We start from the raw sequence: 27,556 nt of genomic DNA, 5'->3' as shown, positions 1-27,556 counted from the left end.
TACCACACATATACCCCTTGAATACCCAGTGAAAGGACACCACACAAGTGTTATGAAAATAAACAGTTATTTATTAAGAATCACAACAGCCCTGTACTCTTTATGAGGACAGGGTACTAAGCACAAACCAAAACTCTTACAAAAATACTTAAGTTAGCACAGTTTATACAAATGCCCGAGGGGCACGGAAAACCATATACTCTGAAAGTGGAATGTGAAATTCCTAGCAGGTAAGTACAGTACTAATAGCTTTTGGAATCGCTAGGACTTGACTAGGGAATCGTTAGATTACTTCTAGGAGGCCTAGGGGACTCGGGTGCAGTGTGTGCACTCTCACGCGAGATGCGGACAAAAGTCTATGGTAGCTAGGAAGTAGAAAGTTAGTGTTCTCGGGCGAACCCGACCTGGTAGGGAGAAAACGAAAATAGATTCTGACCCTTGGATAGTGAGGCTATGCTGGGGCACCGAAATGCCGAAGTTACCTAGCCCAGGGGCTGCAGCTGCATAGGTCTGAAAAGACGTCGGGAATCCTCGTAGACGGACCAGGAGCCGGAAGAAAAGATGCTGGCCGGTGACCAGTGAAGAAAGTTCAGTTGGATCCAAGCCTGGATCTCGAAGATAGATGACACCTGAAAGCAGAGGGGACCAAGTTCGAGACTACTAGCCAGTAGTCAGTGGGCACCAGGAGGGCACCGGATGGTAGCCACCTCGACAAGGTGAGTGGGTGACGCTGGAGCTCGAAGATCTCACGGACCAGGAGGCGTTGTCGGCGACCAGGATGGAGGATCGAGCTGTCCCACGAAGATAGAAGCTGTCGGCGTCGCTGGACCCAGGATTGGGCAACAAAGCCTTGGCAAATTCAAGCCCACGCGGTGGACCTAAAATGGCGTCTGGAGTGGACTAGGAGGGTGCCTCTCTCGAAGAAGGAAGCAAGGGCCAGCCTGGAGCAACCAGACCAGCAGCAGAGATGTCGTCGGGCGTCGTTCAGAAGGCCACAAGCCAGCCGGCTAGTAGCCAAACAACGCGGTGCACAGCAAACAGCAGAAGGGCCCCACGCAGATCGTGGAGATGCAGGGAGGCTGACCTTGGGTGCTGGAGCTGCGCAGGGTCGGGGCTTCTCGGACCCCAAAGCACTCACCAGTGGAGGACACGGTGGGCTTGCAGTAAAGATGTCGTGCAGTCTTGGCGATCGTCGGTCCCTCGAGGTCTCGTCGCACTCACGGTTCTCAGCTTGGCTGTAGAGGTGAGTAGAGGTCAGAGGTGCCAGGGAAGCCGGGTCTCGTCGAGCTGGGTCGTCGGATTCGTGATGAAGGACTTGCAGCAGACCGCAGTGTTCTTTAGGATGGTGCCCGCTTGATGCAGGGTGACTACTCCTTAGCCACAAGGGAGAATCTTGAAGAAGAAATCGTGAAGTCCTTTCGAAGAAAGTGGTATCTTGATTCCAAAGATGATCTAATTTGAACAGGGGGCCCGCTCCTATCTTTATACTAAAAAAGGGGGCTGACCCGGTGACTAGGTCCTGCCTATGGGTGGGACCAGGAGGGGGGTGGTTACACCCCTCTCCCCTGCCGGACTTCCCCAGGCCAGGGCCTGGTGTGCCCCTGGAACTGGTTCTGACTGGCCTATGCGTAGTGAGCACCGGGGTGCCACTCAGCAGTCACCTTCCTGAAAAGCCCTGCCTACCCAGGATACACAAAACCATGTCTGGGACGGTGCTAGCACCGCCCCGGACAGGAAACCCTTTGTCCAGGCTCCCCTCACTGGGAGGACTCCCAGCTGCAGGGGGTCAGGCTCGTGTCTGTGGTGGCAGCATCCATTTTGTGGAGCTGAGGCTTCAGTTAACTTTAACCGGGGTTCACAGTTACATACATGTCGTGTCCCTCTAGAAGGGTGGAATGCTAACCCCGTCGCCAGAATTGGCGAGGGGTTAGTATTCCAATTCGTATGACACCTTACTCGACATGTTTTGATAAAGCAATACCAAAGATAGCATTTAACCGCGAGGATTATAATGCACTTAAGAGTATATGGTATGCGATATCATGGAACAGCTATTAGGACTTGATTCCGCAAGCTGCAGACAGGCTCAGCTCATGCCAGAGCACCATCTCACACGATTCCAAGCACTCTGCCTTCAGGATTGTCAAGGCCTGCCATAGGAGTGACTGATAGGAATCTGTGTGTCCATTTTAGGGTTAGGTATAGGTATACTACACCTACAGCAAAGGGTGATTACACGACTTTGCCCCAGCTGTCAGGCAGCCAGTTGTGTCAAATTTAGGAGGCCAGCCAGGGGTGGCATAATACATGCTGCAGCCCCTGGCAGCCCTGGGTACACCCATGCCCTGAGTTACAGGGTCTGATAGGGTGGCCCAGTACCAATTGGAAATGCACCTAGGGTACATGGAATCCATTTTAAAGAGAGAGCAGTAGGCCTGGGGTCCTGATTGGCAGGGTCCCAGGTCGACTATGTCAAAAACCAGCTAAAACACAGGGCAAAAAGTTGGGGGCAACCATAGTCAGGATGTACCTTCCTACACAACCCCCCCCCCAAACGAAAGGAGATAAGGCTATCCTTGTCCAGGTAAGCCTCTATTACCTAAGTGGCCATATAAGGAAGGACCAGCTCTGGCTTGGTTTCCCCCTGTGTCATGGTCCACTAGGCAACCCCTCACCCTAAGGGTATCTGAGGGTCTCCACCATAGGGAATCTCTGTCTCTGGTGTGTCTTGGGAAAGAAGAAGGCTGATGCTGGGATGGAGTACTGAAGTGAGGCTCCTCTACCTTTGGGCTCAACTTCCTCCAATCACCATTCATCATGTGTGCCTTTCTTTCTTTAGCTGAGATGCACTGAGCTCTCAGGGTCAGCCTCTGGCTACCTAAAGCTGGAGGCTGAGTCCCTCTGTTTGGCTTACTGGAGGGACAGGTCAGGTCTGGGGTTTTTAGGCCCCATGTTTGGCTGTGCCCAACAGTGTCCAGCTGTGGGAGTTCCCCAACTACTTTTAAGGGGGATCCCTCAGGAGTCTGTACTATTTTCACTTGGCTAGGGTTACCAGCTTCAGTGATCCTAATCTGCTGATTAAGGGGTTCTTTTGGACAGGGGGCCCTTTGGGGTCCACCACTGGCCTCCCTGACCTCTTCAGCCCTGGGCTGACTGAGGCAGGGTAGAGAGGTGCAGGTTACCTGCTCCAGACTGGGTCCCACCTGGGAAGGTTCCACTGGCATCAGGGGCTCTGCCAGGCTAGGCCTGACTACCTCTGGGGCAGTTCCTTCAACAGGGGTAGAGTCAGTTCCCTGAGGAGGCTGGCTCTCACCTAGTGTCTGGGAGGGGGAAGACTCTTCTTCCTCCTCAATGCTCTCTGTTTGAGTGGAGTGATCCATTGTTTCAGGCTTCACAACCTCACTATCTGTCTGAGTAGAGGCTGAGACCATTTCAACCTTGCCAACCTTTTCAGGAGGGCACTCAGTTTGTGTTTGGGCTGTGACTGTCACAGCCCTCCTACCCTGCTCTGGAAAGTCTGTCTGAGCCTGGGCAGTGGCTACCACTGCCCTTCCAACCTTTTCAGGGAGGAATGGTGCTTGGACTGGGGCTGTAGCTATTACTGCCCCACTAACCTGTCTGGATAGGCCTATCATTCTGGAATGAGTTTCTTGTTCCACCTCAGCCCATGCTGAGAGTTCCAGGTCATTCCCCAGTAAGCAATCTACAGGTAGGTTATCTGTCACTGCCACTCTCATGGGCCCTGTGACATTACCCCAACTGAGCTTGACTACTGCCATGGGATGCCTTCTCTTCATTCCATGAATGTCTGTCACCTGATAAGTAAAACCAGGGGTCAGTTGAGCAGAGGGGACCAGATGGTCACTCACCATGGTGAGGCTGGCCCCTGTGTCTCTGAATGCCTCAACTTTCTGACCATTCACTAAAACTTCTTGTCTATACTTTCCCAAAATGTGGGGTCCAGTAGTGAAGTTGGCAAACCCCATGCCAGTCTCACAGACAAGAGTGTGGTCAGGGAACTTGGCTAGGCCATAGTCCTCCTGATTGCCCAAAGTAATGCCCACCACATTCTTGGGGGCACTCCCACCACCTGGGGGATTACCACTAGTGGTAACAGGAGGTTTAGGAGTATTACCTGGGGGTATATTTCCCTTATTACCATTTTTAGGGCAACTGGCTTCACTTTTGTAATGGCCCACCTGTTTACAGGTATGGCAATAAGGTTTCTTCTGTTCTGAAGGAGTGTTCTGGGACCCACCACCCTTGTTGGAGTTTTGGGGCCCTTGGGAAGTCTTCTCTGAGGATTTATCCCCACCCTTCTCTTGAGGCTTGGTTGATTCCTTTTTCTGGTCACCACCCTGGTTTTTAGGCCTAACCCTGGTTCTGACCCATTTGTCTGCCCTCTTACCCAATTCCTGTGGAGAGGTCAGATCAGAGTCTACCAGGTGCTGATGTAATAACTGGTTCTGACAATTATTTAAGATTTGCTCCCTCATAATTAGATTATACAATCCTTTAAAATCAGTAACCTTACTACCCAGTAGCCAGCCTTCAAAAGCCTTAGTGGCACAATCAACAAAGTCAGTCCAATCTTGAGACTGAGTTTTCTGGGTGTCTCTGAACAGCATCCTGTATTGTTCAGTGGTTAAACCAAACCCATCAACCAGTGTATTCTTCAAGATTTTGTAATTGTTAGCATCCTCCACCCTTGTGGTGAGGAGCTTATCTCTACCTTTACCATCAAAGGAGAGCCACAAGATAGCTGCCCACTGTCTTTGGGGAACACCCTGCACAGTGCAGGCTCTCTCCAAAGCAGTAATCCATTTGTGGATGTCATCCCCTTCTTTAAAGGGGGGCACTATCTTATTCAGGTGCTTTTTATCAAAACTCCTTTCCCTATTGCTAGGATTATTGCTGCCACCAGTGGGCTGTAGCCCACATAATTCTTGCTCTCTAGCAAGGGCAAGTCTCTCTTTGGCCAGGGCAAGTTCTTACCTTTCAATCCTCAGTTTGATTGCCCTTTCTTCAGCTTCATACACTCTCCTCTTAGGGGAAGACATCCCTCTGTGAGAAGAGTTGAGAGAGCCATTGGTTCGAAAGGATCTGTTAGAGCCTCTTGATAGAGACCTAACTCGTCCATTCCCAATGTTAAGCTGACCTGAGAGTGGGCCCAGGGGTCCCCCAGTACCAAGCTCATGTCTGCTTAAGTTGGACCTGCTTAGTCTTCTGACTTCTACCTGTCCCTTATCTGCCTCATCCCCTGACAACTGGTCATCATCCTCATCCTCATCCTCCTCCTCAGCACCATCTGCTTCCTGGAGGGGATGTTCCTGGCTATCAAAGGGTCCCTGTAAGGGGGGCATATTCCCAACTGGATTAGGAGAGCTAAAAAGTTTCTCAGCTTTCCTGGCATCATAAGTCTCTAGGAGACCAATCAGAAAGGAAGTTGTGGGGTTAGACCCCTGTTTTAGTTTCCTGAGAGTACACACTTGTCTCATCTCATGGAAGCTAAGAGCAGCATATTTAGAAGTGATGACCTGTGGAGGGTCCACTGACACAAGGGGAGACTCAGAGTTTCCACCTTTGTCTGACATGCTGTTTCTAGTGTGGTGTAAGTGATGCACCTACCTACACTATGTGTTACCTACTGATCCCTTGCTAGAGTTGCAGCCAAGGTGTGCTAAGCCTTGAAGAGCTACAACAGCTGGTTCAGTAGAACTCAGAGTATTCTAAGCTTTAGTTATATGTACCTAACAGTACTTTATGTGATCTTTCAACAAGATATTCTTAGGATACGTGTGGTAAAACAACAGCAAGCTCAAATCCCAACCGCTGCTCACCAATGTGAGAAGGTGGCCTGATATGCAGTGGTCACTATTCTAGTGAACACTATGTATCAGTCCAGCAACCCTTATTGATGAATGGTTGTAAGTCAACCTTATAGACCAGCTATCCTAGTAGCATGGATACGAGCAGTCTAAGGCTAAAGACTCGAGAGGGCGTGTTAAGCCAGCTGTTTACCACACATATACCCCTTGAATACCCAGTGAAAGGACACCACACAAGTGTTATGAAAATAAACAGTTATTTATTAAGAATCACAACAGCCCTGTACTCTTTATGAGGACAGGGTACTAAGCACAAACCAAAACTCTTACAAAAATACTTAAGTTAGCACAGTATATACAAATGCCCGAGGGGCACGGAAAACCATATACTCTGAAAGTGGAATGTGAAATTCCTAGCAGGTAAGTACAGTACTAATAGCTTTTGGAATCGCTAGGACTTGACTAGGGAATCGTTAGATTACTTCTAGGAGGCCTAGGGGACTCGGGTGCAGTGTGTGCACTCTCACGCGAGATGCGGACAAAAGTCTATGGTAGCTAGGACGTAGAAAGTTAGTGTTCTCGGGCGAACCCGACCTGGTAGGGAGAAAACGAAAATAGATTCTGACCCTTGGATAGTGAGGCTATGCTGGGGCACCGAAATGCCAAAGTTACCTAGCCCAGGGGCTGCAGCTGCATAGGTCTGAAAAGACGTCGGGAATCCTCGTAGACGGACCAGGAGCCGGAAGAAAAGATGCTGGCCGGTGACCAGTGAAGAAAGTTCAGTTGGATCCAAGCCTGGATCTCGAAGATAGATGACACCTGAAAGCAGAGGGGACCAAGTTCGAGACTACTAGCCAGTAGTCAGTGGGCACCAGGAGGGCACCGGATGGTAGCCACCTCGACAAGGTGAGTGGGTGACGCTGGAGCTCGAAGATCTCACGGACCAGGAGGCGTTGTCGGCGACCAGGATGGAGGATCGAGCTGTCCCACGAAGATAGAAGCTGTCGGCGTCGCTGGACCCAGGATTGGGCAACAAAGCCTTGGCAAATTCAAGCCCACGCGGTGGACCTAAAATGGCGTCTGGAGTGGACCAGGAGGGTCCGGGGTGCCTCTCTCGAAGAAGGAAGCAAGGGCCAGCCTGGAGCAACCAGACCAGCAGCAGAGATGTCGTCGGGCGTCGTTCAGAAGGCCACAAGCCAGCCGGCTAGTAGCCAAACAACGCGGTGCACAGCAAACAGCAGAAGGGCCCCACGCAGATCGTGGAGATGCAGGGAGGCTGACCTTGGGTGCTGGAGCTGCGCAGGGTCGGGGCTTCTCGGACCCCAAAGCACTCACCAGTGGAGGACACGGTGGGCTTGCAGTAAAGATGTCGTGCAGTCTTGGCGATCGTCGGTCCCTCGAGGTCTCGTCGCACTCACGGTTCTCAGCTTGGCTGTAGAGGTGAGTAGAGGTCAGAGGTGCCAGGGAAGCCGGGTCTCGTCGAGCTGGGTCGTCGGATTCGTGATGAAGGACTTGCAGCAGACCGCAGTGTTCTTTAGGATGGTGCCCGCTTGATGCAGGGTGACTACTCCTTAGCCACAAGGGAGAATCTTGAAGAAGAAATCGTGAAGTCCTTTCGAAGAAAGTGGTATCTTGATTCCAAAGATGATCTAATTTGAACAGGGGGCCCGCTCCTATCTTTATACTAAAAAAGGGGGCTGACCCGGTGACTAGGTCCTGCCTATGGGTGGGACCAGGAGGGGGGTGGTTACACCCCTCTCCCCTGCCGGACTTCCCCAGGCCAGGGGCTGGTGTGCCCCTGGAACTGGTTCTGACTGGCCTATGCGTAGTGAGCACCGGGGTGCCACTCAGCAGTCACCTTCCTGAAAAGCCCTGCCTACCCAGGATACACAAAACCATGTCTGGGACGGTGCTAGCACCGCCCCGGACAGGAAACCCTTTGTCCAGGCTCCCCTCACTGGGAGGACTCCCAGCTGCAGGGGGTCAGACTCGTGTCTGTGGTGGCAGCATCCATTTTGTGGAGCTGAGGCTTCAGTTAACTTTAACCGGGGTTCACAGTTACATACATGTCGTGTCCCTCTAGAAGGGTGGAATGCTAACCCCGTCGCCAGAATTGGCGAGGGGTTAGTATTCCAATTCGTATGACACCTTACTCGACATGTTTTGATAAAGCAATACCAAAGATAGCATTTAACCGCGAGGATTATAATGCACTTAAGAGTATATGGTATGCGATATCATGGAACAGCTATTAGGACTTGATTCCGCAAGCTGCAGACAGGCTCAGCTCATGCCAGAGCACCATCTCACACGATTCCAAGCACTCTGCCTTCAGGATTGTCAAGGCCTGCCATAGGAGTGACTGATAGGAATCTGTGTGTCCATTTTAGGGTTAGGTATAGGTATACTACACCTACAGCAAAGGGTGATTACACGACTTTGCCCCAGCTGTCAGGCAGCCAGTTGTGTCAAATTTAGGAGGCCAGCCAGGGGTGGCATAATACATGCTGCAGCCCCTGGCAGCCCTGGGTACACCCATGCCCTGAGTTACAGGGTCTGATAGGGTGGCCCAGTACCAATTGGAAATGCACCTAGGGTACATGGAATCCATTTTAAAGAGAGAGCAGTAGGCCTGGGGTCCTGATTGGCAGGGTCCCAGGTCGACTATGTCAAAAACCAGCTAAAACACAGGGCAAAAAGTTGGGGGCAACCATAGTCAGGATGTACCTTCCTACAAGTACAGTACTAATAGGCTTTGGAATCGCTAGATCTTGACTATAGAATCTTCAGATTACTTCTAGGAGACCCAGGGGACTCGGGTGCAGAGTGTGCACTCTCACGCGTGATGCGGGACAAAGTCTATGGTAGCTAGTAAAGACAAAGTTAGTGTTCTCGGGCGAACCCGACCTGGTAGAAGGAAAACGAAAGTGGATTCTGACCCTTGGATAGTGAGGCTATGCTGGGGCACCGAAATGCCGAAGTTACCTAGCCCAGGGGCTGCAGCTGCATAGGTCTCAAAAGACGTCGGGAATCCTCGTAGACGGACCAGGAGCCTGGAAGAAAGAAGTTGCTGGCAGGCGACCAGTGAAGAAAGTTCGATGGATCCAAGCTTGGATCGAAGGAAGATGACACCTGAAAGCAGAGGGGACCAAGTTTGTGACTACTAGCCAGTAGTCAGGTGGCACCAGGAGGGCACCGGATGGTAGTCACCTCGACTAGGTGAGTGGGTGACGCTGTGTTCGCAGATCTCACGGACCAGGAGGCGTTGTCGGCGACCAGGATGGAGGAGCGAGCTGTCCCACGATGGTTGAAGCTGTCGGCGTCGCTGGACCCAGGATTGGGCAACAAAGCATTGGCAAATTCAAGCCCACGCGGTGGACTCAAAATGGCGTCTGAAGTGGACCAGGAGGGTCCGGGGTGCCTCTCTTGAAGAAGGAAGCAAGGGCCAGTCTGGAGCAACCAGACCAGCAGCAGTGATGTCGTCGGGCGTTGTGTAGAAGGCCACAAGCCAGCCGGCTAGTAGCCACACAGCGCGGTGAGCATGCAAAAGCAGAAGGGCCCCACGCAGATCGTGGAGATGCTGGAGGGCTGATCTTCGGTGCTGGAGCTGCTCAGGGTTGGGGCTTCTCGGACCCCAAAGCACTCACCAGTGGAGCACACGGTGGGCTTGTTGCAAAGAAGTCGTGCAGTCTTGGCGATCGTCGGTCCCTCGAGGTCTCGGCGCACTCACAGTTCAGCTTTGCTGTAGAGGTGAGTAGAGGTCAGAGGTGCCAGGGAAGCCGGGTCTCGTCGAGCTGGGTCGTCGGATTCGTGAAGAAGGACTTGCAGCAGACCGCAGTGTTCTTAGGATGGTGCCCGCTTGATGCAGGGTGACTACTCCTTAGCCACAAGGGAGAATCTTGAAGAAGAAATCTTGATGTCCTTTTGAAGAAAGTCGTGTCTTGATTCCAAAGATGATCTAATTTGAACAGGGGGCCCGCTCCCATCTTTATACTAAAAAAAGGGGGCTGACCCGGTGACTAGGTCCTGCCTATGGGTGAGACTAGGAGGGGGGTGGTTACACCCCTCTGCCATGCCGGACTTTCCCCAGGCCAGGGGCTGGTGTGCCCCTGGAACTGGTTCTGACCGGCCTATGCGTAGTGAGCACCGGGGTGCCACTCAGCAGTCACCTTCCTGAAAAGCCCTGCCTACCCAGGATACACAAAACCATGTCTGGGACGGTGCTAGCACCGCCCCTGACAGGAAACCCTTTGTCCAGGCTCCCCTCGCTGGAAGGACTCCCAGCTGCAGGGGGTCAGACTCGTGTCTGTGGTGGCAGCATCCATTTTGTGGAGCTGAGGCTTGAGTTAACTTTAACCGGGGTTCACAGTTACCTACATGTCGTGTCCCTCTAGAAGGGTGGAATGCTAACCCCGTCGCCAGAATTGGCGAGGGGTTAGTATTCCAATTCGTATGACACCTTACTCGACATGTTTTGATAAAGCAATACCAAAGATAGCATTTAACCGCGAGGATTATAATGCACTTAAGAGTATATGGTATGCGATATCATGGAACAGCTATTAGGACTTGATTCCGCAAGCTGCAGACAGGCTCAGCTCATGCCAGAGCACCATCTCACACGATTCCAAGCACTCTGCCTTCAGGATTGTTAAGGCCTGCCATAGGAGTGACTGATAGGAATCTGTGTGTCCATTTTAGGGTTAGATATAGGTATACTAAATCTACAGCAAAGGGTGATTACACGACTTTGCCCCAGCTGTCATGCAGCCAGTTGTGTCAAATTTAGGAGGCCAGCCAGGGGTGGCATAATACATGCTGCAGCCCCTGGCAGCCCTGGGTACACCCATGCCCTGAGTTACAGGGTCTGATAGGGTGGCCCAGTACCAATTGGAAATGCACCTAGGGTACATGGAATCCATTTTAAAGAGAGAGCAGTAGGCCTGGGGTCCTGATTGGCAGGGTCCCAGGTCGACTATGTCAAAAACCAGCTAAAACACAGGGCAAAAAGTTGGGGGCAACCATAGTCAGGATGTACCTTCCTACACCCTCTGTCCGGGGGAGTGTAGTGCAGGTGTTCACGGACAACACCACCGCCATGTCCGAGCACACACATACAGAGAAGCCCACCATCCCACCCCCTCCACGCGCACACAAGCGCACAGAGACACCCCCTCCTCCCCCGCCGCCACCCCCAGTACAACTAAGCCCCACTCACTGCATCGGCGCCACTCCGGACTTCTGCAGCCTCCGCGGGGTTCTCCCTCGGGCATGGGAGCCCCGCGTCACCACTGCACCTCTGGCCAGCCACTCAGTGGGCGCGGGCTTCCTGGAGAAAACGGAAGTCCCGCCCCACGACAGGTTTCAGCAGTGCACGCTCACGTCCTGTTTTGATTGTTTCGCTTTAAAGGCATCGCGCTTTCCCTCAAGGCTGCAATTTCCTAGTAACAGCGTGCTTCTGCCTTTTCGGCCTCGAGATTTCATCTTCGGTGCCTTGAAATAAAAATGTGCTTTCAGTAGGAAAAACAAAAGTGCTTTTTAAATGCAAACATATCACAGGATATCACGAGAAAAATCGTAAGACGCGTAGTTATAAAATATATTATTTCTCACACGAGTTCCTAAAGGAAAACGTGTACTTGTAAAGGTGACATTCAGACGCGAACTAAAATAATAATTTTAGCTACTGAAAACAGCTGTTTTTTTTATGTTTTTGTAAAACTTAAGCACAGAAAACAAACTATACATAAAGGTGGATAATGTTTTAGTAAATGTAAGGACACAATGACCACAACGTTCGATTTTAGCGCGAGAACTTCGCTCCAAAGGCAAGAGTAAATAAAGTTAAAAGATAAACACAAAAGCCTGTATCCTTGAGGCTGTTACAGCTTTGTGCTGACATCTGGACTCAGTGTTCCACTGACATAGCAACAACTAAACAGATTTTGCATGTAACTGGGATCAAACTCCAATGTGAGTACAATAAAGATGAAGGAGATATTGAGTAAACCCCAGGACATTCTCAATAATTGCATATGAAAACAAACCGTAACTTGCGGGACAATAAATGAAAATACAACGAACAGGGATCTTTAAATGAAACGATTGTTCTCTCCAAATGACTTTATTCGCTATCTGGGAAATAGTTACATATTCTTTCTTGTAAAGTATTCCTTGACATAGATTACAGCACAGCGAGAAAGGAAACGTTAAAAAGACCTCTCAAATCAGCTCATTCCATGATTTTGTATAGTACTGTGCACATGTTAGACTCGGAAAGTGTCGACCGTGATCCCAGCTAAAAGCAACAGTCGCTTGCTTTTAAGAGAAAGCCAGGCAAAAACATTGATGCCAAGAAATTAAGATATTGTACCAAAAGTGTGAGGGTTCCTCTTACAATAGAACACAACTCCACAACATTAGCAAACAAGCATTGGCATAGCCAATAGGTCTCGCTTTTGACTCGCAATAGACTCGGTGGTCCCTCTCGAGTTTTCTCCTGTTCGACTGCTCCATCCATGGTCACTACAGCGTATCTTAAAGATATCCTTTTGTCAAAATCAACACCACCGCTCCTTTAGCTCAAAACATGAAAACCCGTGATCAATGAATTGTGTATTCCTGTTTGACTGACCTTTGTTACACGTTATCACTGTATGGTATGTCATCTTTGCTGCCACGGTCTAGTCCGCTTCATTGTGGGTCTTGCTCGCACTATACTTTGCACCTCTTTCAAGGTTAGGTTCCACCACAAACCAGCTGCCATGTGATTGGAGCATGCCCCCGAACCTCAAGCGTGAAGCCAAACATGCCACTCTGCACACCTATGACTCTACTGTCCTTCTATAAGAAACTGAGTGGTTACTTGCTGGCCTCCCACAAACCAGCGCTGTACCAACAATGAATAGTAAACTGAGTAGCTACTTACTGGTCCTCCCACATACCAACAATTTATTTAAAAAACGTAGTAGCTAGTTACCAGTCCTCCTGCGAATCAACAATCAATAACAAGCTGAGTAGCTACTTACTGGTCTCCCGCAAGCAAACATGGTACCAACAATGTATAAACAAGCATTGCCATAGCCAATAGGTCTCGCTTTTGCGAGAGTTTATGCTATTGGCATTGTAAATGACAATGCCTTTTATTTTATTTTTTTAAATCCAACACATTAATAAAAGGCATTCTAAACTACAATGCCATTAGCTCAAACTCTAGTAAATGCGAGACCTATTGCATTGCAAATGCTTGTTGCTGAATTGCTGATGTGCTTTGACTGAGTGTACCCTGGGCCTATGTCCTTTACCTAAAACTGTATTTAGGCCTAAATCCAATTGGCATCTCTGGCCACAGGTCAGCCCCTGGTAAATGGTACCCCAGGTACCCATGGCACTGACTAGAAAAGGCCTCTAACGGCTGCAGCACTTACTGTGCCACCCTTAGAGGTTCTGTACCCTGACACTCAAACACTGCCTTTGCAGGCTGCGTGTTTTGGTGCAGAACAAAGTGAAGTGTCGACATGGCACACCTCTGTGTGCCATGCCTACAACCAACTGCCCTGGCATAGATCAGTCACCCCTCTAGCTGTGTGCTCTATACCAGTGGTGAAGGTACAGGTGCATGATCCCTGTACCCCTACAGTGTCTAAGTCCATTCTTAGACCTTGTAAGTGCAGTGTTGCCATTCAGAGTATATGGTGCTGGGAAGTTGTCATTTCGAACTCCACAGCACCATAATGGCTTCACTGAAAACTGAGAAGTTTGCTATCAAACTTCTCAGCACTTTAAACCCACACTGATGCCCGTTTGGGATTTCATGAGAAAATGCACACAAAGGGCATCTTTGAGATGACCCCTGAAAGCTAACCTACCACTAGTGTCCAGGCTGAGTGGCTGCTTTCAGTTGCCACCTTCAGACATGTTTCTGGACCCCTGGGTTGAGAGCCTGCTGCTCTCTGGGACCTGAAACAATGCACATCCTGGGACGAGGTGCCAGGCCTCCTCCCACATGTTGGACAGGGTTCCCGAAGGGGAAGCTTCAAAGGCTTGCCACCTTTGTAAGCTTCCCCAGGCCACTTGCTGCTCTCAGCAACTGTCCCCACTGGTTCTGACCCCCACTTTGGGCGTGAGAACCGGAGGGAAAAAGAGAGCTGTGCCAATCTCTGCCAACTCCACCCCTCAGATGGTTGAGTCGAAGTACAACTCTCAGTGCACGCCATCTTGAAGATGGGGGGGGGACTCAGCCAACAAGGAACAGGCTCATGCCCCCTCCCACTGGAGGGTGGCATAATAGAGTGTGTACAAGGGTATGGACCAATTGGTCCCTGCCTTTTACCTACCTGTAACACCCCTAAATCTAGTATTATGGGGCACCCCTGAACCTTGCTTCCTCAGACCAGAACCTGCAAGAAGAAGCACTGAACAGCCATGCAGCAGCTAACAAGAGGACCTGCCCACTGACTTGGCCCCAGCCCTACCGGCCTGTCTCCCCCTCGAACCTGCTTCTGCGTAATCAAGGTGTGTCCTGCAGCCAGCAACCTCGAAAACCGCGGCCGAACTTGCAACGACAAACAGTACCTCGAACACACTACACAGTAGGGGTAAGAATAAAAGACTTTATCCAGGAATGGAGGAAGGTCACATCGGACAAATGGATACTAAACATCATATAATACGGATACTGTATAGAGTTAGAAAAACAACCTCCAAATAGAAAACCAAGAAGCAAGGCACACTCGGCAAAGTAGCTCTCGCAGCTAAAAGAGCGAGAAATGCTCAGCAAGGACACAATAGAGGTGGTATCGCAAAACCAAAGGAACAAAGGTGTTTACTTAGCTTACTTCCTGGTGTCAAAGGTGGACGAAACACTAAGACCTATCCTAGATCGAAGGTTCCTGAACCAATTCATATAAACTCAAAGATTCGAGATTCGAGAACCTGACAGTTTCCATCTATGCCTGACGAAGATATATCCCTGGATGTGTGACTCCTCACTTAAGTTAAATGGGTCTAAAACGGAAATCAAGTTTCTAGGCCACAAGTCGGCCTCAGTGCCCTCCTCCATCTGGCCTGCCTGTTTAGGGGACCCACCCACTCCAAAAAAAGAAATCAAAAGCTTAGGGTTCTGGCTGGAGCAGGACCTTTCGCTCAAAACACAAGCGAAAAGACAGCAGGCACCTGCTTTGGGCTTCTCCGGTCTGCCCGGAAAATCCTTACTCTCCTCCCTCATCGTTCTAGGAAGCTATTGATACAAGGTCTAGTTCTCTCCAGACTAGATTTCAGCAACGCGATTTTCTTAGGAGCCCTGGAAGCTACTATCAACAAGCTTCAACAAATCCAAAATGCCGCAGCGAGGCTCTTAATGGGTGTCTCCCTTAGGACCTCAGCTAAACCTGCCCTTAAATCGCTCCATTGACTCCCCGTACGGGAAAGGATTATGTTCAAATCCCTATGCATTACCCACAAACTCCTGCAAGGCAAAGGTCCCCCGATTATGAGAAGCCTAGTCACGCCCAACAAACCTAACAGACCCCTGCGTTCCGACAAGGGGTTCCTGGCAACAGTGCATAGAGTCTAGAAGCACGCACAGGAGGCTGCCGCTTCTCTGTGAACGCGGCCTCACTATGGAACTCCCTCCCACTGTAACTACGTTTGGAACCTGGCCATATGTGCTTCCGGAAGACACTGAAAACCTTCCTCTTCCCTAAATGATCCCCTGTCTCCTCTCCTCTCTCGAGTCTGACTCTATCGCAGCGCTGGGATGCCTTCTGGTAACCATGCGCTTTACAAAAACGCCTTGCATTACATTACATTACATCTTGATCAGTATCCAGGGGCATATGAGCTGCAGATTGTACACTTAGCATTAGATCGCCACCTGGTGTTGGGCTCAGATGATTGCATGTTGTTGTCGTCTTGGAAGAAGTCTTTGTAGTCACGAAATAGGGGACTCCTCCCTTGGACGATAGTGCTCATGGGCATCAGCTCCATCCTTAGATTGTTTTTTTCCGCCACTGGGTTCGGATGAAAGTTTTCTGCTCCGGCTAGACATAGACTTTTCAAGCACTTCAAAGCACAAAAAACTTCCTAAAAACTTACCAAACTACTTTCGACATCGACTAACATCGTTTCGACTCATCAGCTCGATTCCGGTTGTTGACGCGGGCCGTTGGGCGTATCTACGCCGTGAGGCCTACAGCTCATGTAAAGGACGCCTTTCAAGAAATGCCCCAGGTGTGGAGCAAAGTTTCCACACAGTGACCACCACGAGGTCTGCAATCTGTGTTTATCGCCAGAACACGACTAATCCAGCTGTACAGCCTGCGCCTCCTTTCGATCGAAGAAGACCATTCGAGATCGAAGACACATCTTGCAGAAATCAGCTCTGGAACCGGTGGACATCTTAAACGAAGGCCCAGATGTCCCAGAAGAAGATTCCGAAGGTCTCAAAATCGTGTCAGAGGCAGACAACTCCATCATTCCGGGTCAAACAATGAGTACTACTGCCCCTACCCCACCACCAACATCAAAGGCAAAGGTCAAGACTCTGCCTGCCGGGCCCAGTCGCGACCAAAAACATACTTCAGAAGCCCCGTCTTCGAGTTCGGCTCTGAAGCACATCGACAAGCCTTCCGGTAGCTCGGAACCGAGCAGACCGCATGTACAGATCCCACCAGCACCTTTGGCTACGCCAAAATACTCTATCACTCCGAAGGCTAAAGACAAACACCAACCCCGCTCGAAACCGGCGCCAAGAGCAGTTTCTGAAGAAGAGGAACCTTTTCATCCGGATCCAGTCGATCCAAAACAGAAAAAGATTTATATTGATCCAGAGACAGGGCATGTCACTACTGGACCACATAGGAAGAGGAAGTTAGACACAGCACCTGTACCTCCAGTACCTGTAAAGAAGAAGGACTCTGCCACATCGCCTATGCACCCTTCTTCTCCTATCTACCTCAACCTATTACTCCTCCAATTCACACTTAGCCACCTCATGTTTCTCCACCTACTACACCTCCACATCCTGATGATGATGAAGATATGGGGGTAGGGGGTCACCCAGATGATCCTTTCACGTGTACCCAACTGACCCTCCTGACTGGGAGTACCCTATCCGACAAGACATATCAGACGTCCCAAGTCAACACACGTACCCCTCAAAACCATCTCCTCCAGACGACAACATTGGTTTTGGACAGTTAATTAATAGGGCTGCCATCTATCATGGTATCACAATGCACTCAGATGAGGCAGAAGATTTTCTCTTAGGTACCTTTGAGCAGGTTGAAACGTCAGTGCAAATATTGCCTATGATTAAAGGAGTCATTAAGCATGCCCCGAAGTGTTTGAAGATCCAGTACGTGCCAGGATTCTAAACCCTAGAGAAAAAATGTTGGCCTGTGTAGGAGAGTAGGGTCTGCAATCCTATGATCACCCAGTCTTTTTGCTTTTGTTTCACTGGTTTACGACTTTCTCTGGCTGTGGGCCTGCCAATCAGACCCACAGCCTAGCTGTTCTCTCGCTAAATTGACATGTGTACCTTAGGTGCATTACCCAATTGGAACTGGGCCACCTTGTCAGACCCTGTAACTCAGGGCATCGGTGTACTCAGGGCCTACCAGGGGCTGAAGCATGTATTATGCCACCCCTGGATGGCCATCTAAATCTGACACAACTGGCTGCACGACAGCTGGGGCAAGGTGGCGTACTCGCCCTTCGCATTAGATATAGCATACCTATATCTAACCCTCAAATGGACACCCGAATTCCTATCAGTCACTCCTATGGCAGGCCTTGACAATCCTGAAGGCAGAGTGCGTGGAATCGTGTGAATTGGGCTCTGGCATGAGCCGAGCCCGGTTGCAGCTTGCGGAACCAAGACCCAATGGCTGTTCCATGATAACGCGTACCATATATCGCTAACTCCGGTATCGCGTTATCAAGACATGTCGAGTAAGGTGTCATACGAATCGGGATACTGACCCCTCACCAATGCTGGCGACGGGGTTAGCATTCCACCCTTCTAGAGGGACACGACATGTACGTAACTGTGAACCCCGGTTAAAGTCAACTGAAGCCTCAGCTCCACAAAATGGATGCTGCCACCACAGACACGAGTCTGACCTCCTGCTGCTGGGAGTCCTTCCAGCGAGGGGAGCTTGGACAAAGGGTTTCCTGTCCGGGGCGGTGCTCGCACCATCCCAGACAGGGTTTTGTGTATCCTGGGTAGGCAGGGCCTTACAGGAAGGTGACTGCGGAGTGGCACCCCGGTGCTCACTACGCATCTGCCGGCTAGAACCAGTTCCAGGGGCACCCCAGCCCCTGACCTGGGGAAAGTACGGCATGGGAGAGGGGTGTAACCACCCCCCTTCCTGGTCCCACCCCTAGGGCAGGACCTAGTCGCGTACCCGCCCCTTTCTTTAGGATAAAGGCAGGAGCGGGGACCCTTCCAAATTAGATCATCTTTGAATCAATAATACTTTCTACGAAAGGAACTCTCGACTTCTTCTCAAGATTTCTCCCTTGTGGCTAAGGAGTAGTCACCCTGCATCCGCAGGCACCATCTAAGAACTCTGCGGTTTGCTGCACGTCCTTCCTCAGCAATCCGACTGCCCAGCTCGACGAGAACCGGCTTCCCTGGCACCTCTGACCTCTACCCACATCGTCAGCTCAGCTGAGATCTGTGGGTGCGACGAGACCTCGAGTGACCGGCCATCATCAGAACCTGCACGACTTCTAAACCAGCACGACCGCCGAGGGATCCTCTGGTGAGTGCTTTGGGGTCCGAGAAGCCCCGACCCTGAGCAGCTCCAGCATCGAAGTTCAGCCTCCCTGCATCTCCACGATCTGCGTGGGGCCCTTCTGCTCTTTGCTGCTCATCACGTTGTCTGGCTACTAGCCGCTGGCTTGTGGCCTTCTCGACGACGCCCGACAACCAATGCTGCTGGTCTGATTGCTCCAGACTGGCCTTTGCTCTCCTCTGAAGAGGAGCACCCCGGACCCTCCTGGTCCACTCAAGACGCCATTTTAGGTCCACCACGTGGCCCTGAATTTGCCAAGGCTTGTTGCCCCAATCCTGGGCCCAGCGACGCTGACAGCATCAATCTTCGTGGGACAGCTCGCACCTCCATCCTGGTCGCCGACAACGCCTCCTGGTCCGTGAGACTGCAGATCCTAGCGTCGCCCACTCACCTAGTCGAGGTGACGATCATCCGGTGCCCTCTGACTACTGGCTAGTAGTTACGAACTTTGTCCCCTCTGCTTTCAGGTGTCAACCATCTCTGATCCAGGCTTGGATCTCTACGAACTATCTCCACTGGTCGCCGGCCAGCAACTCCTTCCTTCCGGCTCCTGGTTCGTCAGCGAGGACTCCCGACGTCTGTAAAGACTTGTGCAGCCGCAGCCCCTTGGCTAGGTAACTTCGGCATTTCGGTGCCCGCATAGCCTCATTATCTAAGGGTCCAGAGTCACTGTCGCTTCCGACTTACCTTATCGGGTTCGCCCGAGAACACTAAACTTTCCGTGCCCTCGGGCACTTGTGTAGATTATGCACTTGAAGTATTTTCCTAAGAGTTTGGTTGTGTGCTTAGTACCCTGCCCTCATAAAGAGTACAGGGCTGTTGTGATTCTAATAAATACACTGTTTATTTTCATAACGCTTGTGTGGTGTCCTTTCACTTGGTGTTCAAGGGGTATATGTGATGGTATAACAGCTGGCTTAACACGCCCTCTAGAGTTTAGCCCAAAGACTGCTCGTATCCACGCTACTAGGATAGCTGGTCTAAGGTCGACTTACAACCAATCACCATAAGGGTCGTTTGGACTGATGCATAGTGATCACTAGAATAGTGAGCACTGCATATCAGGCCAACTTCTCACAGTGGCTATTGTGGAAACAGCACCAAGGGCAGAGGTCGTGGAAACAACTCCCGATCCTCCGCCACTAACAAACAGTGACGTCTTGTCACTGCCCCCGACCATATCACACCGGTCGGGGGGAGACTACAACTGTTCCTGCCGGTCTGGAAATCCATCACTACAGACAGGTGGGTGAGGTAGCTTATCCAGTACGGTTATTGTCTGGAGTTAACATCCACTCCACCCGACATACCCCCAAGGCACCGTCCTATGTCCGCAAAGCATTTACAGTTATTGCAGCAGGAGGTAGTCAGCATGCTGCAAAAAGGAGGCATAGAGCTCGTGCCTGTGGAACAAAAAGGTACAGGGGTGTACTCGCTGTACTTCTTGATCCCAAAAAAGGATGGGTCCCTCAGACCCATACTTGACCTCAGGCCCCTAAACCAGTACATCCTATCAGAACACTTTCACATGCTCACATTACAGCAGGTTCTACCGTTACTCAGTCAGGGAGATTTCCTCGCAACACTAGATATGAAGGATGCATATTTCCATATACCTCTACACCCATCACACAGAAAATATCTGATTTACCATTCAGGATCAGATTATCAGTTCAAGGTCCTCCCTTTCGGAGTGACAACAGCACCCAGGGTGTTTACCAAGTGCCTGGCGACAGTGGCTGCACACCTACGGAGACAGAACGTTCACGTCTACCCTTATCTGGACGACTGGCTTATCCAAGCAAAGTCGGCCCAGCAATGTGCCACCCACATGTCCCACACCATTCACCTTCTTCACGATCTGGGGTTTTCGCTAAATTATCCAAAGTCCCACCTTCAGCCCGCCCACGTACGGCAGTACTTGGGCGCGACAATAGACACTCTGGCAGCCAAAGCACAGCCAAATTCAGTGAGGATCAACAACATGCAATTGCTGATACGGAAATTCAATCCACAACACTCGCTTCCAGCACGAGTGTTCATGCAGTTGATAGGCATGATGGCCTCCTGCATCTTCATAGTCCCGCACGCGAGACTACACATGCGTCCGCTTCAGGAGTGCTTGGCACGTAAGTGGAATCAGGCTCACGTACAATTGAAAGACCTAGTGTTGGTGACCGGTCGCGCATACAACTCTCTGCATTGGTGGAACCCACAAAACCTTTGCAGTGGCCGACCGCTCCAAGAGCCTGTGCCACAGATTATACTGACGACGGACGCATCTCTCCAGGGATGGGGAGCTCATGTACTTCACTACACAGTGCAGAGACTATGGACTGCACAGCAGAAGAAGATGCACATCAACCTTCTGGAACTGATGGCTATCTTCATGGCAGTGAAAGCATTCAAAGTACATTTGTGCAACAAGGTAGTGTTGATCCGGACAGACAACATGACGGCCATGTACTACATGCAGAAGCAGGGAGGTACACACTCGCCACAGTTGTCTCATCTGGCTCAGAGCATGTGGAAGTGGGCCATTCAGAGAAACATCTTCCTCATGGCACAACACCTCCCAGGCAAGGACAATCAGATGGCAGACCTGCTCAGCAGGCACAGCCACCAAATGCACGAGTGGGAGTTACATCCATCAGTACTCCAACCGTACTTCCAGCAGTGGGGTCATCCAGAGATAGACCTGTTCGCCACAAGGGAAAACGCAAAATGCCAAAGCTTTGCCGCGAGGTTCCCACACCCACAGTCGCAGGGAAATGCGATATGGATGAACTGGTCAGGCATATTTGCGTACGCTTTTCCCCCAGCACCGCTAATACCGCTAGTGGCACGCAAACTGAAGCAACACTCGATGACTCTCATCCTGGTTGCTCCGACGTGGGCACGCCAACCATGGTACACCACGTTTCTAGAACTCTCCGTGGTACCGCATCAAAGGCTGCACCTCACGCCCAGGCTTTTGACGCAGAGCCATGGCGACATTCAGCATCCAGATCCGCAGCAGCTCAACCTGGCGATCTGGCTCCTGAGGTCTTAGAATTTGGCGCCCTCAACCTGCCTCCTGACTGTATGGATATCATAAGGGAGGCAAGAAAGCCCACCACTAGAGCATGTTATGCGGCGAAATGGAAGCGGTTTGTCATTTATTGTGCCAACAACGACATTAATCCGCTAGATGCATCTACTCACAACATCATCTGTTATCTGTTACATCTATACAAATGCAATCTGGCCTATGCTTCCATTCGTATACATTTATCAGCAATAGCAGCTTATCTCCAAAACAGGCAGTATCTCTCACTTTTCAGAGTGCCTGCCATCAAAGCTTTTCTGGAGGGACTCGAACGAGTTATTCCTCCCCGACACCCACCAGCACCTGTGTGGAACCTGAATGTGGTCCTTACCAGACTGATGGGACCACCTTTTGAGCCTCTACACTCATGCGAGATACAATTCTTGACGTGGAAAGTGGCTTTCCTAATAGCAATCACATCGCTACGACGAGTTAGTGAACTTCAGGCACTAACTATCCAGGAGCTATTCATACAGATTCACTCCACCAGGAAGGTACTACGCACTAACCCTAAGTTTCTGCCTAAAATGGTTTCACAGTTCCATATGAATCAATCTATAGAACTGCCAGTGTTCTTCCAGAATCCATATTCAGTGGCAGAGAGAATGCTCCACACGCTAGACGTCAAGAGAGCTCTAATGTACTACATAGAAAGGACAAAAGATTTTAGAAAAACAAAACAACTGTTTGTTGCCTTTTCACCACAACACAAAGGCATCCCCATTTCAAAAGCAGGTATAGCCAGGTGGATCGTTAAGTGCATACAGATTTGCTATCAAAAGGCTAAGCGCACATTAACGGTTCCCCCAAGAGCCCACTCAACACGAAAGTTGGGGGCATCCATGACTTTCCTTGGAAACATTCCTTTAGAGGAAATCTGTACAGCAGCCACATGGTCTACCATACACACATTTACAAAACACTACTGCATAGATGTGCACTCCAAACAGCAGGCAGCTGTAGGGCAGGCTGTTCTAAAAACACTTTTTCAGACTGCTGCAGCTGGCACGGCAGCCGCCGCTGCTAATAGAGGGACTGCTATATATGCTATGCACAGATATTAATTCAGCAGCCCACATGCCTCGAACCGAATATGCTACTTACCAGTATGCATCTGTTCTTGGCATGTAGGGCTGCTGACATTCATTTCGCCCGCCCTCCTCCCCGGCGCCTGTAGCGGCTGCTGCACTCAGAATTACTCTTAGCATGGTCATCACTTACTGTACTACACTCCATCTCTGCCACAATGGCAAAAAACAATCTGAGGATGAAGAGGATGCCCATGCGCACTGTAGTCCAGTGGAGGAGCCACCTATCTCGTGATACTTCGAAGACTCTTCCAGGACAACAATATGCAATCATCCGGACCCAACACTAGGCCGCGATCTATGCACAGATATGAATGTCAGCAGCCCTACATGCCAAGAACAGATGCATACTGGTAAGTAGCATATTCGATATCGTCCGTTATGTGATTTGGAAAGTTATCAGTCATGTCATGAGTTATGTAATTTATCTTGTCATATGAGAGGTCGGAAGCAGTGCATGAATAGGGTGTAAGTTATTGTTATTCTACGGAATCGTAACTTGTGGATTTCAGTGGTTTTTAGAGTTTGTTTTGTACATTAACAAAACTTTTACTGTGTTTAGTCACTGACTGGTCTTTTTTTTAGCTCATGTTAAGGTTCTTATAACCAAAGCTAACCGTAACTTTATTTTTATTTTTCAGGCTTTTCTCATAATCATCACATTAATGAAAAAGTATTTGTTTCAGAATGGTTTCATTGTAAATGCACCACTAATTTTGTATGTCCTCTTCAGAAGAGCAGTGCATCGACCCTGCCAGAACAGCAAAATGTTAAACTGGAAGATATCCTTCCCCTTGCCTTCACCCGCATCTGTGAACCCAAAGAGGCTTCATACGGCTTGATCAAGAAATATGTGACTCAGTATTATCCAAAACTGAATATTGATGCCAGGTAGGTGTGTCTGGTGTGTAGTTTTGTTTTCATTGTTCGTACGCCATAAATTACAAGTGTTTGCATGCGTGCGAGATTGCCTGTTATCCAGCTGTTAAGGGCAGCAGCTACTCCTTTGAATACATAGTGTGCAAGTACCACAGAGGCCATAAATGTGACAGTCGGTGGTGGCAGGGTGATTGTAGTCCCCTGGCATAGGTAGTTTTACTCTACCCATGGAAAGAGGCTGCTAATTAGCTATCCTTTGTAAATTTTTGTCTATTCTTTCTTTTTTTTTTTTATATATTATTATTATAATTTTTTCACAGCATTTTGTACCCCCCAAATTATTACAGTCAAACTTTCAGGACAAAGTTATAAAATTACATAAACCAATACTGTACAAAACAAATACATTCTTACAACAGAACACTGTAGAAAAAAGAAAAAATGGCACTGCAAATCAACCCCTACATCATACTGCTGTTTACCCAACCCCTTCCCTGATTTGCCCGGCTTTCCATCGCGTGATGGGTTGCCACATCTCCCCACCCAATATTTTCGCCCTACTATCCTTCCTCTCATATATCGCTTTCTCCAGATTATATGAGGCTAGTAACCTTGCTATCCAAGTTTGAAATGTTGGGGGTATCTTGTCTAGCCATGCCCGTGCAATGCTAATTTCGAAATACAGCTGCCACCAAAAACAAAAACTCTGTTGGGCCATCTTCACCCTCAGTCTTAACCCCCAGCAGTATCAATTCATCACTTAGTTTAGTCTTAATGTCCAATGAGCTCTCCAAAAAGTCTTCAATGGTCCTTTTCAAGGTGTACAGTTGTGTGCATTGTGCAAACATATGTACTATGTCAGCTTCAATTGTATTATATCTAGGGCAAGTTATACCTTCCACCCCGCCCCACTGCGCTATTCTTGCCGGCGTATGGTAGAGGCAGAATAGTGGTTTATAATGCTGTGACTGCAGCGTCGCCGAACACAACACTGATCTTCCTAGGTCTAGAGACTTCTGAAATCCATCCGGGGTGGTCCCCACTTTTTCTACCCACTTCTTTGAGAATTTTTCTCTATCATCCTTTTAGAAGACATACAGTTCTGCATGCAGCTGGAATCGTACAATGTTTACTTTGTTCTACGTAATCCAATAACCTGCAATGTTTAAATCCTAGCGGGCCTCCCTTTTTATCCCTCAGGTAACTCCTCACCTGTAAAAACTTTAAAAAAAAAGTGTTAGTGGGTATTTCAAATCTCCTTTGTAGTTCCTCGAATTGTATTACCCCCCCTTCTGTATCCAAGAGGTCTCCTATTTTCCTGATGCCCCTGGCGTTCCATATCCTCATGGTTCCATCCCTAAAGATATCCCCCGGAGTGTTTCATTAGATAATAATCTAGTGTATCTGCTAAATCTGCCAACTCCGAGGTTTTCCCTACCCCCTTCCAAATCCTATATGCAGCTTTTAGGGTTTTAAACCTAGTATGTTTAAGAAGTCTATAATCTATTGTATTCAAAAACCCCTCAACCGCGGCCTCCCCCAGCGCAGTTCTATACACATTTGTAAAGCCAGTCCCACCACCTATTAATCCCTGAAAGTATTGCAAAGTTGCAGCCCAATAATAAAGTTTAAATTATCCAGTATTATGGGTATCTTTCATAGATTCACATGCCTGAATCATTCCCCGTCGTCGGGGTAGGAGTCCCCGGTAAATAACAATAGTAATGTCACATAGACATATACTTAGTACTAGGCCAGTGGCCTCACATTAGTAGCCTATCTAGGTCCTTATGTAAAAAGGACCAAACTTTGGCCAGGAGCCAATCAGCTACCATCACCCTTCTCACCTTCCTGGAAGGAGCCCTAGTCCCTCAGATTTTCTACCGCACGTCGTGCAGAGGAGTCTCCACTGAGCTCTGCTCAGGTTTTTTCCTATATCTTTGGTTTTTTGACTACTTTTTCTTCAAGTTCAGTTGGAAAAGGAGTATTAGTATTTAATATGTCTACTACTCCTAAAAAAGGTCTTTTTAGGCCATGTGCCTCATGTAGTAAAATGAGGTTACACATAGAGGACAAGCATGAGGACTGTTTGTATTGCCTCTATCCTCAGCATTCTGCCAAGGAATGTAAGATTTGTCGCACTCTCCCGGTCAAGACATTGAAAGACAGGGAAGGGCGACTGCTTCTGTGGCTCCAGAAACTGAGGAACAAGGACCAAGTCTCCTCAGGTGAGAGTGAGTGTTCCTTCAGAAGTTTCCACTCCTCTCCTAAAAGGCCTCGACAGACATCTCCAGGTCAGTCTGCTGTGCCTCCTCACAAGAAGCCGAAATCTGTGGAGGGTCATCCTAAGGTCAAGCCTTCTCTTCAGATGACAGCCTTCAAAAAGCCTGCGGTGGTATCTTCTGGCCTGCCTGTGACGATGTCAACAGTTTCCATTTCGACATCCACGGCGACTACTTTCTCCATGGCTTCCACTGCCACAACGTCGTCGACGATGGGTAGGTCAATACCTTCTGTTATTCCTCTCACAAAACCGCCGAGGACGCTCCCGTCGACGTCTGCTTCATCGTCGACGAAGACAAGGCTTCCAGCGTCTATGAAGAAAACATCGTCGAGTTCATCGTCGACGAGGACTTCGTCGTCGTCGAAGCCACCGTCGACGAAGACACCGTCGACATCGGGACCGTCGACGAAGACTTCCTCGTCAGCGACGAATGCACCGTCGACGACGGCTCCGTCGACGAGGACACCGTCGACGACGACACCGTCGACGAGGACTCCGTCGACGAGGGCACCGTCGACGACAACAGCACCGTCGACGACGACACCGTCGACGACGACACCGTCGACGAGGACACCGTCGACGAGCACACCGTCGACGAGGACACCGTCGACGACAACACCGTCGACGACGACACCGTCGACGACGACTCCATCGTCGTCGAGCCCGTCGACGAGGACACCGTCGACGAAGCCGTCGTCGTCGTTGATTTCTGCAGTGTCGACGCCGCCGTCGACGAGGGCATTGTCGTCGACGAGGACATCATCGACGTCGATGCAGTCGACGATGAGAATGTATGATAACATGTCAACTATTGTAGACGCTCCATCAGACGCTACAATGAATCTACAATCAAAGGGCTCTCCGTCACTGAAGTATTCCTATACCCATTTTAAGATGTCATCATGCATGGTGACACCAGAGATGACTTCACCTAGCAAAGTCCAGCAACTGCTGCCAACGCAATTTCTGGAGGCAGAAGACCCTGACGTGGAGAACATGTTTCCCATAGCATCCAGTCCCTCTCATCTTAACATTAAGGTTCATGAGAGTTCAGACTGTGAAGATCTCGAAGAGGTGGCAATTCAAGAAGAAGTTCGGCAGCATACCACTGTTCAGCCTATGGTATGCCTCCCGGCTTCAATTGTCTCTGACCTACAGTTTCTGATTTCAGACTATAAACAAAGATTTCCGTCCTCTGCTCCTGCTTCAGGAGTGCCAGCACAGCAGGAAGCTCCAACACCTCAACGTCGCCAGCGACCACCTCCGCTGGTTGTGCATCCTGAGCATGAGAAATTGCCTCCTCAAATTTCTTCTGATGAGGATGAATATGAGGAAGAAGTGAGACATGATGAAGTCCAAGATGAGGAAGGTGAAATACATGATGAGGATTCTGATGATAACAACAACCAGGATCCGGCATCCCCAGAGCAAGTACAGGATGATTCTCCCCCTGAAGATTTAGGGGGATTCCATAATATAGTAGGGAGAGCGGCTGCGAGATTCAACATCCAAATAGCTTCGGAAACGCAGGACTGTTTCCTCCATGACTTTAAGGAATCCTTCAAAAGATCTGTTCGATCCATCCCAGT

The 27,556-nt window shown here is 49.7% G+C and overlaps 1 protein-coding gene across 1 annotated transcript in view; it reads left to right on the top strand.

Moving 5' to 3' along the window:
- HP1BP3 (heterochromatin protein 1 binding protein 3) overlaps window positions 1-27,556 on the top strand; it is a 711,194-nt gene that overhangs the window by 313,543 nt on the left and 370,095 nt on the right. The window contains exon 7 of the mRNA XM_086921633.1: window positions 23,538-23,695. Within this exon, the coding sequence (XP_086777759.1) occupies window positions 23,538-23,695 (158 nt within the window). The remainder of the gene's footprint in view (window positions 1-23,537; window positions 23,696-27,556) is intronic.

The sequence above is a fragment of the Lissotriton vulgaris genome, chromosome 5, assembly GCF_964263255.1.
Source record: "Lissotriton vulgaris chromosome 5, aLisVul1.2, whole genome shotgun sequence".
Lineage (NCBI taxonomy): Eukaryota > Metazoa > Chordata > Amphibia > Caudata > Salamandridae > Lissotriton > Lissotriton vulgaris.
Note: the sequence above shows the minus strand (reverse complement) of the source record. Positions and strands in the feature narration are given on the sequence as shown.